Source organism: Salvelinus sp. IW2-2015, linkage group LG15 (assembly GCF_002910315.2).
Source record: "Salvelinus sp. IW2-2015 linkage group LG15, ASM291031v2, whole genome shotgun sequence".
Lineage (NCBI taxonomy): Eukaryota > Metazoa > Chordata > Actinopteri > Salmoniformes > Salmonidae > Salvelinus > Salvelinus sp. IW2-2015.
Window position 1 is genome coordinate 2,346,518 of NC_036855.1, and position 10,848 is coordinate 2,357,365.

At 43.7% G+C, this 10,848-nt stretch overlaps 1 protein-coding gene across 1 annotated transcript in view; it reads right to left on the minus strand.

Moving 5' to 3' along the window:
- unc5ca (unc-5 netrin receptor Ca) overlaps nt 1-10,848 on the minus strand; it is a 160,252-nt gene that overhangs the window by 93,196 nt on the left and 56,208 nt on the right. Inside the window, 1 exon segment of the mRNA XM_024147511.2 lies at nt 3,181-3,361. Coding sequence (XP_024003279.2) covers nt 3,181-3,361 — 181 coding nt within the window.

Below are 10,848 nucleotides of genomic sequence, written 5' to 3' on the forward strand. Positions count from 1 at the left end.
GGGTAAAACACATAGGACATGAAGGTGTTGTGGGTAAAACACATAGGGCATGGAGTGTTGTGGGTAAAACACATAGGAATGAAGGTGTTGTGGGTAAAACACATAGGAACATGAAGGTGTTGTGGGTACACACATAGGACATGAAGGTGTTGTGGGTAACACACATAGGAACATGAAGGTGTTGTGGGTAAAACACAGGGCATGAAGGGTTGTGGGTAAAAACATAGGACATGAAGGTGTTGTGGGTAAACACATAGGACATGAAGGTGTTGTGGGTAAACACACATAGGACATGAAGGTGTTGTGGAACAACATAGGCATGAAGGTGTTGTGGGTAACACACATAGGACATGAAGGTGTGTGGGTAAAACACATAGGTGACGATGTTGTGGGTAAAACACATAGGACATGAAGGTGTTGTGGTTAACACACATAGGACATGAAGGTGTTGTGGGTAAAACACATAGGCACTGAAGGTGTTGTGGGTAAACACATAGGACATGAAGGTGTTTGTGGGTAAACACATAGGACATGAAGGTGTTGTGGGTAAAACACATAGGACATGAAGGTGTTGTGGGTAAAACACATAGGACATGAAGGTGTTGTGGGTAACACACATAGGACATGAAGGTTGTTGTGGTAACACACATAGGACATGAAGGTGTTGTGGGTAACACATAGGACATGAAGGTGTTGTGGTAAACACATGGACATGAAGGTGTTGTGGGTAAACACATGGACATGAAGGTGTTGTGGGTAAAACACATAGGACATGAAGGTGTTGTGGGTAACACCATAGGACATGAAGGTGTTGTGGGTAAAACACATAGGACATAAAGGTGTTGTGGGTAAAAACACATAGGACATAGAAGGTGTTGTGGGTAAAACACATAGGACATGAAGGTGTTGTGGGTAAAACACATAGGACATAAAGGGTTGTGGGTAACACACATAGGACAAAAGGTGTGTGGGTAAAACACATAGGACATAAAGGTGTTTGTGGGTAACACACATAGGATAAAGGTGTTGTGGGTAAAACACATAGGACAGAAGGTGTTGTGGGTAAAACACATAGGAATGAGATGTGTGTGGGTAAAACACATAGGACATAAAGGTGTTGTGGGTAACACACATAGGACATAAGGTGTGTGGGTAAACACATAGGACATGAAGGTGTTGTGGGTAAAACACATAGGACATGAAGGTGTTGTGGGTAAAACACTAGGACATGAAGGTGTTGTGGGTAAAACACATAGGACATGAAGGTGTTGTGGTAACACACATAGGACATGAAGGTGTTTGGGTAAAACACATAGGACATAAAGGTGTTGTGGGTAAAACACATAGGACATGAAGGTGTTGTGGGTAAAACACATAGGACATGAAGGTGTTGTGGGTAAAACAATAGGACATGAAGGTGTTGTGGGTAAAAACATAGGACATGGGTTGTGGTAAAACACATAGGACATGAGGTGTTGTGGGTAAACAACATAGGCATGAAGGTGTTGTGGGTAAAACACATAGGACATGAAGGTGTTGTGGGTAAAAACATAGGACATGAAGGTGTTGTGGGTAAAACACATAGGACATGAAGGTGTTGTGGGTAAAACACATAGGACATGAAGGTGTGTGGGTAAAACACATAGGACATGAAGGTGTTGTGGGTAAACACATAGACATGAAGGTGTTGTGGGTAAACACATAGGAATGAAGTGTTGTGGTAAAAACATAGGACATGAAGGTGTTGTGGGTAAAACACATAGCATGAAATGTAAGGTGTTGTGGGTAAAACACATAGGACATGAAGGTGTTGTGGGTAAAACACATAGGACATGAAGGTGTTGTGGGTAAAACACATAGGACATGAAGATATGCTTCTCTATGCAGATACAACATGACGTTCAGATACCTTCAGTCACTATGGCTACGGCCCTCATTCCCTACTTCCCACAAATCTAAAACCATTTGATTGGTAGAGGCATGGGCTAGTGGGAGTTTCCACCACATTTCTTATACCAGTCATTTCCTTTCATATCAGGGAAGGAAAGTAAGAAAAAAAGCACTCTTTGCGAGGAAGGAGAGATAATTGGGACACGGCCATGTTTCTTTGTTGTGGACCCTGGGCGTGTGTGCTCAGCCATTTGGAACACACAGGCTCATTTAGGATCTGGCCTGGGATCGGTGGGTTTTAATTGGTAAGGGTCAGGTGGGAACATTAGGCATGTTACAGAGAGCATGTTGGCTGGATGAGCAGGCTCATTACATTGAGCAGAGGGAGGTTTTCTTGGCTAATCGTGCTGATTAGGGGGAAAGCGTGCTATGGTTGACTGACGATGAGTGTTGTTTATGGTTATGGGGAAATGTACAGTAATTGGTTTGTCAGTTTATCGGTTGGTCTGTGTTCGGCATTGTGGACAGGTATGACTGTCTGGGTGATAAATAGTATAGTATCGTCCCAAATGGCACCCTATTCCATTTATAGTCCACTACAGATGTAGGATCTTAATTTGAGCCAGTTTACTACAGCAGGAAAATAATGCTGCAGCAACAGGAATTGTGAAAAATTATGTGGACTATAATTAATGGCCATTTTTGTAGGGTTGTCTGAAATTTCAAAGTGGAAATTACAAACCTCAAATACAAGTTTAAAATGTTCAGCATTGCAGTCAAGGTCTCTGGCAACAGGGTGATCAAATTATGACCCTACATCTGTATGTAGGGAATAGGCTGTCATCTGTCTCTATGTTACAGAATGATGATCTGGTTGTGTTGATTGATAGTGGTTTGGTAAAGATGACCGTCTATGTTATGGAGAAAGACACTGTACATACATACAACTGTAATGTACAGATACATTGGAGATGTAGCCTAGTAGCTAGCTTACAGAGCTGATGCAGGTGATGGGAGAGAAGGATGCTAAGATTGAGGATCAATCTAGGTAGAGTTGATTAGAGCCGAGGCCATGTACTGTAGATCAGGACCCGTCTTCAAAAACGTAGGAGTGCTGATCTAGGATCAGGTCCTCCCCCTGCCCATATTATCTTATTTATTATGATCTAAAAGGGAAAACTGATCCTAGATCAGCATTCCCACTCTGAGACGCTTGATACACACAGGCTCAGGTGTAGACACAGTCTACTGACCATACAACAGGTGTCTATAGAGACAAAGTCTACTCACCATAGACAATAACAGTAGCAGTGGTACTTCTCCTCTTGGCAACAATGTTCTTGGCCACACACGTATAGTTGGCCGTATCCGACAGTCTGGCCTGCTTTATAATCAGGTTGTGGTCAATGGTGATGTAGAAATTACGGTCATCAGCCGGGTCAATGATCTCCTCGTTCTTCAACCACTCCACCTGAGATGGACACAAGGAGAAAACTGTGTGAGGAGGGAAGGAAGGAGGGAGGGAGGTAAGAACCAGGTGAAAGAGAGGACAGGAGGACGCTAGCTTCATTTATGATACTAATCACATTTCCTGAATGCCATAGTTACTGCCACAGCTCTCGTAAATTGAACCTGTCAAAAGGTTTACGGCACGCACCGTAAATGTCAAAACCTATCAAATGTAATGTTTTTTTATTTCCCTTTCACATTAGGGGAATGGAATTTTCAGTCATCGAAAGGGAAATTCTGTGTTTTTCTTAGTTTACCGTCACATGCTTTTTCCTTATGAGTTCTGCTCTGATGGAAATTCACAGCGCCTCCTTGCTCTCACTGGGAGCAGTGTCTGACCTGACTTGCATGGTGGCTCCTTGGGAATTAATTCTATCAACAGTGACAATGCAGCTGTACGGGAAAAGGACAAGGACATGCCAGAAACATCAACAACAACAACATACAAGGGACAAAGGGACATGCTTTCTGTATGAAGCTGTATGATCAAAATGACCTTGAAAATCATAATCAAGCTCAGTCCAAGCAGCTATAGGATCAGACTATTGAATGTTCAGGATGAGTTCAGAGTTCATAACCTCCCCATCTACCTCAGAAGTAGGTGTGAGGGAGTCATTATTTTGGGTGTGGAACTGTGTGAAGGCGATAGCTTGTTAGCCCGCATCGGGAATAGAAGTGTCTGCTTTTAACTGTCTGTCTCACACTAAAGGCTTGAAATGAAAGCTGAAAGAGCCAAGTGAAAATTTCAGCAGTGCTTCAACTGAGCAAGACACACACACACACACACACACACACACACACACACACACACACACAGAACCTCACGTAACCCAGAAACCAGGCAGGGTAGCAAAGCTGATGACATGCGCAGAGTATGATTCATACACGTAAATAGATGAGCACAGTGTATTGTAGCACTAACCCATGCTAACAGAGCAATGTTACGGTGTTCATATTAGACAGCCTAAATCTCAGCAATTTAGTTATTTATATTTATGTTTTATGTTGGACACCGTACAGTGCCACAAAGCTGTGGGAGCTGTGTCAGGCAGGCWRGCAAGCAGGCAGGGGACAGGAGTCAGAGGCAGAGCAACTGATCTACAGGCTTTTGACTGAGACCCAGGCTTACTGAGACAGTCTGAGCTCTCTATAATACCCTAAACCACCGTCAGGTCCGTTCACTACCCATCATTGGAGCTAGGAGGAAAAAAGTTGGGTTCTTTCTATCAGCAACACTAAATCCCATATTTTCTTCCTACTATATGGAGTGTCTATTTCAGGCAGGTGAAGCCAGAGAGCCATTTCAGTCAATATCAGTCTCATTTATGAATAGTCATAATCTGATACATACATGTATTTGTATAATCATCACAGCACGTCATTTAAATATCTGACTAATCATTTGATTACGCTGTAGGATTTTAACGAGCGAAACATTGAAAGTCATTCAAATCATCTCGGGGGGTTGTTTTCCAGTTTAAAACGGCTCCTTTTTGGCATTACTACAGCAGACACAAATATCAACAAACGCCATAATGCAGGTGTGCATTTCACCCCACTCCTTCATCCGTGCTCCAGGCTACTCCCCACTGTGCAAAATCAGCAAAACCCCTAGACCAAGCCAGCATCGGTTTGGAAAGTGTTCGTGTGAAGACCAAGGGGAGGTAGAAAAGAGACGGAAACCCAGTGGGGATACCACTTTGGAGATTAGTAATGAAAGCAGAGGGAGAGAGAGTGAGGGTGTGTTTATAGAATGGTTAATGCCTGCTAGCATGCTGAAGCCAAAGTTAAAGTCTTGCAATATAAGTAGGGCCAGTTGTTTTTATTTATTTATTTCCTTGACTGGAATTTCCAGCCTTGACCATTTGGTTTGCTGCAGGTTGTTGGTTCGAATACCCGAGCCGACAAGGTGAACAATCTGTCTGTGCCCTTGAGCAAGGCCTTATTTTTGCTCCAGGGGAGCCGTACCACTATGGCTGACCTTAAAAACAGCATATTTTACTGCACCTATCCAGTGTATCTGACACGTCCCTTAATTGCCCCTAATTGATAAATGTTTTGCTACAACTTCAGAGTCCGTTGGAGAGGATCAGCCTGAGCAGAGTGAAGTGTATAATCACTGATCTACAAATAGTTTTCACTGCCAAATAATCGGCTTTGTGTGATTAAGATTCACAGAGTTACGCCTTCTCTGGCTTAGGTTGATACCACATCAAACACACAGGCACAGCCAGACATTGATTGATTGATTGATTGATTGGAGACAGCTTGTGTCAGTTAAAGAACATTTCCTAGTATTTTCTACCTGCAGCAAACCTAGCGGATAATGCTGGAAACACCGGTCAAAGAAAACTCCACATAAAACAACCAAAACAACTGTCCCTTATCATAATACACTGATACAAAACCAGACATCCTCTGCAGTATTTGTCTAGATAATGTCACAATACCACTACTGAATGGTCAAACAAAACAAACCTCACATAATTCAACACCATTGGTAATTCCCTGGTACCAAATGGTACAAACCTACGATTCTATAAACGAATCTCACAGAAATTAGTTGTAATTAATATGCACCTTAGACTTAGTGATTCCTTACCTATGGACTTAGTGATTCCTTACCAATGGACTTAGTGATTCCTTAACAATGGACTCTATGATGTCCTTAACAATGGACTTAGTGATTCCTTACCAATGGACTTAGTGATTCCTTACCAATGGACTTAGTGATTCCTTACCATGACTTAGTGATTCCTTACAATGGATCTTAGTGATTCCTTACCCAATGGACTTAGTGCATTCTTACCAATGGCTTAGTGATTCTTTACCAATGGACTTAGTGATTCCTTACCAATGGACTTAGTGATTCCTTACCAATAGACTTAGTGATTCCTTACCAATGGACTTAGTGATTCCTTACCACTGGACTTAGTGATTCCTTACCTAATGGACTTAGTGATTCCTTACAATGGACTTAAGTGATTCCTTACCAATGGACTTAGTGATTCTTACCAATGACTTAGTGAGTGATTCCTTACCAATAGACTTAGTGATTCCTTAACATGGACTTAGTGATTTTACCAATGACTTAGTGATTCCTTACCAATAGACTTAGTGATTCCTTACCAATGACTTAGTGATTCCTTACCAAATAGACTTAGTGATTCCTTACCAATAGACTTAGTGATTCCTTACCAATAGACTCAGTGATTACTTACCAATGGACTAGAGATTCCTTACTATTAGACTAAGAGATTCCTTACCAATGGACTTAGTGATTCCTTACCAATGGACTTAGTGATTCCTTACCAATGGACTTAGTGATCCTTACCAATGGACTTAGTGATTCCTTACAATAGACTCAGTGATTACTTACCAATGGACTAAGAGATTCCTTACCATTGGACTTAGTGCTAAGATGATCTTTTGTTATTTTGGAAACTCCCCCCTGATCAGTTCAGTGGTAAATTGTAGTCCTAAATTCTAATACTCCCAGTATTATCATGAATTACAGCCTTCATCAAAACATACGTTAGAAATCAACATTGAAGCTGGTTTCTTGATGTGGGCTATGCCGAGCTGAGACAAAGAAACCTCCTGTGGCAGAGGGGGGATGGTTACAGTGTGGTGTGTGTGTGTGTGTGTGTTGTGGTGTGTGTGTGTGTGTGTGTGTGTGTGCTGCGCGCACGCTGGTGTGTGTGTGTGTGTGTGTGTGTGTGTGTGTGTGTGTGTGTGTGTGTGTGTGTCTGCGTGCGCGCTGGTGTGTGTTGTGTGTGTGTCTAGCCGTTAGTCACAGCTGGGGGATGGAGAGTAGTTTATTGGATCAGACCAGCCCCCACTGAGACACAGAGTGTGTTATTCTAACCTCCTCTCTCCAGGACGCCCTGTCTTTCTCTGAGACACACACCGTTAAACACACTCGAATGGCCCTGTGCACTTGGCCTGGTCCAGCCTGGACCATGGAAAGCCTTTCTGTAATCTGTGCATAGCGTTAGGCTATGACAGCCTAGTATAACATATCGGTTCAGTTAGAGCAGAAGACATGACACCACGAACCCTAGTAGATCATGGGGCAGAATAATGTAATATATGCATTATGCTTTCATTCATATTATACATATCATTGGGAAGAGAACAGCACCTGACATTTCCAGATAGAACCCTCCAATGAAGCATAGAATCAATCATTCTCCCCACCAGCCTGTTGTTGTTTAACAGCGGTCCATTAACAATCTGCTTGACTGTAAACAACAGTCGAGTGGTAGCTCTTTCAATCATTGGACTGTTAATATCATGATTATTGTGCATTACCCGTGATTAGTTAAATGAGATAGGAATAATCAATCCATAGGCTGCGTTAACATCTCCACCTGAAATATAAATAATAAGAACAAAAGGTAGTCATGTCCCCAACTCAACCCCTGAAACCCACTGCTGCCTTGATTGGTCACACACCACTGGCAGGCTCTGCAATCTGCCGTGAAATTCACTGTCCATGCTGTTGTGAGACAGAGCATTGCCTGCCACTGATAAACACCGAACACACGTAAGCACATACACACCCTCCGCCTCTACCACTCCACCTCTACACCTCCCCTATACCACCCTCATCTACACCTCCACCTCTACCACCCTCCACCTCATCACCCTCCACCTCTACCACTACTATACCACCTCCACCTCTACACCCTCACCTCTACCACCTCACTCACCACCCACTCTACCACCTCCACTCTACCATCCTCACTTCCACCACTCCACCTAAACCCCTCACCTCTACACCACTCCACCTCTTATACACCCTCCACCTTACCACCCTCCACTACCCCTCCACCTCCACACCCTCCATCTACCACCTCCACCTCTACCACCCCTCCACCTCTACCACCTCCACTCTACCCCTCCACCTACACCCTCACTCTACCACCTCCACCTCTACCATCCACCTCTACCACCCTCCACTCTACCCCCTCCACCTCTACCACCCACCTCTACCACCCTCCATCTACCAACCTCCACCACCACCACCTCTCACCACCTCCACCTCACCACCCTCCACCTCTACCACCCTCCACCTCTACCACCCTCCACCTCTACCATCCTCCACCTCTACCACCTCCACCTCTACCACCCTCCACCTCTTCAACTCGCCTAACACAGATGGCACACAAAACATAGACAACACAACCAGACCCCCCCTCATCCTCCTCTCAGACACAAGGCCTCTACTCCTCCCAGACAGATGTGGTCGTGGTGCTCATTATTGACTGATTGGCATCGGGAGAGTCATTAACATAATTGGCACATTTGTTGTCATTAACAGGGGGAAATTGCCACATGTCAGCCCAGGCTTCAGAGCGCGAGCTGGAGAGAGAGGAGTGGATGGAGAGAGAGTGGATAGAGGAGAGAGTGGATAGGAGAGAGTGGATAGAGAGAGAGTGGATAGAGAGAGAGTGGATAGAGAGAGAGTGGTAGAGAGAGAGAGAGAGAGAGAGAAGAGAGAGAGAGAGAGAGAGAGGAGAGAGAGAGAGAGAGAGAGAGAGAGAAGAGAGAGAGAGAGAGGAGAGAGAGAGAGAGAAGAGAGGAGAGAGAGAGAGAGAGAGATGTAATAAAATAGATAATATATACGCCGTGGCTCTGTGTCTCCTGCTTATGGCTGCGTCCCTATTCCATACATAGTGCACTACATGTGACCAGAGCCCTATATAGGTATTAGGGTGCTTTTTGGGATGCAGACTTCCCTGACACTGAAAGGCAATTGGCTCCAGGAAATAAACACAGGGAGGGTGAGAGACCCACAGGACCAGTGACACAAGACTCACTCAGCCTCCACATGTCTCATCTTCCTCATTCATCTAAGGAGAATACTAATCAAGTCATTCATTACACCAAGTAACAAAGGCCATTACGGGACTAATCATTACGTTCAAAGTCAATCAAGGAAAGTTCATATAAATTTAATCTGGAGGCCCGCAAATATGTGTGTGTGTGTGTGTGTGTGTGAGTGTGAGTGTGTGTGAGTTAGAAAAATAAGAGTAGGGAAGGGGAAGAATGACTTACTGCTGACGGCAATGGTAACACTCCAAACATGTAGTTTGCTTCCTTAAATTCACTTCCACAGGTTTATAATTGATCAAAGAGTTTGTCTGAGATGAGAGATGTCTCTTATTCCCTCAGACACATTATTTTAACAGCTTTGAGGACTCTCATCCACGCCAATTGTCTTGCTGTCAGTTGCAATTCTGACAGGTTCCGTTGTAATGGTCAATTATCGCTTCATAATGTTTTTAGTTACAATCTCAAAAGGTACATTGTCTCTCTCGTATTCAAAATCATAGTGAATYTACATGTGTCCTCCTTCTGGACGTTTGGGACAAAAGGGAATCTGTTTAGTAGTTAAACCATGTTTCAGAAAAGAGCAAAATGATCTGGTTACTATTTGACGACTGGCCAGAATGATCCTTTTATGGTGACATCAAAGACCTGAAGGTCCTTGTTAGATAAAGATGTCTACTTGGCTACACAGTGTGAGAGTATTCCCCCGCATTCAACATGCCGTCGCTATAGTCAACGCTGTGACTATAGTCAACACTGTGACTATAATCAACGCTGTGACTATAATCAACACTGTGACTATAATCAACGCTGTGACTATAGTCAATGCTGTGACTATAATCAACGCTGTGACTATAATCAATGCTGTGACTATAATCAACACTGTGACTATAATCAATGCTGTGACTATAATCAACACTGTGACTATAGTCAACACTGTGACTATAGTCAACGCTGTGACTATAATCAACGCTGTGACTATAATCAACGCTGTGACTATAATCAACATCTCACCCCACTCTTCACACTCACTCTCACTCTCACTCTCACTCTCACTCTCTCTCACTCTCTCTCTCACTCTCACTCTCACTCTCTCTCTCAACACACTCACTCACTCACTCATATCTCACTCATTAACTCACTCATAACTCACTCATAATACTCCAACTCACTCCAGCACTCTCTTTCTGACTCACTCACTCTTTCTCTACTCACTCACTCACTCACTCACTGTTCTTCTCTCTCCTACTCACTCACTCACCTGTTTTCTCTCTTCACTCACTCACTCTTTCTATTCTCTCTCCTCACTCCTACTCACTCACTCACTCACTCACTCACTCACTCACGTCACTCACTCACTCACTTCTTTCTCTCTCACTGCCTCCCTCGCCTCTGGGACCAGCAGGCCTCTTGCAGCAGGCATTGGTGCAGGGCGGAGAAGGAATAGTGATTGGATGTTAAAGTACTAAGAGTATGTGAGTCAGCAGTGAACCGTGATTCTCAATATGAGAAACCTCCCGCGGCGACATCAACCAGAGGCTTGCCTGAATGTCTCCACCTGTCAACTCATCTCAACATTTGAGTGTGTTTGGATGTTCCCCTCTCTTCCTC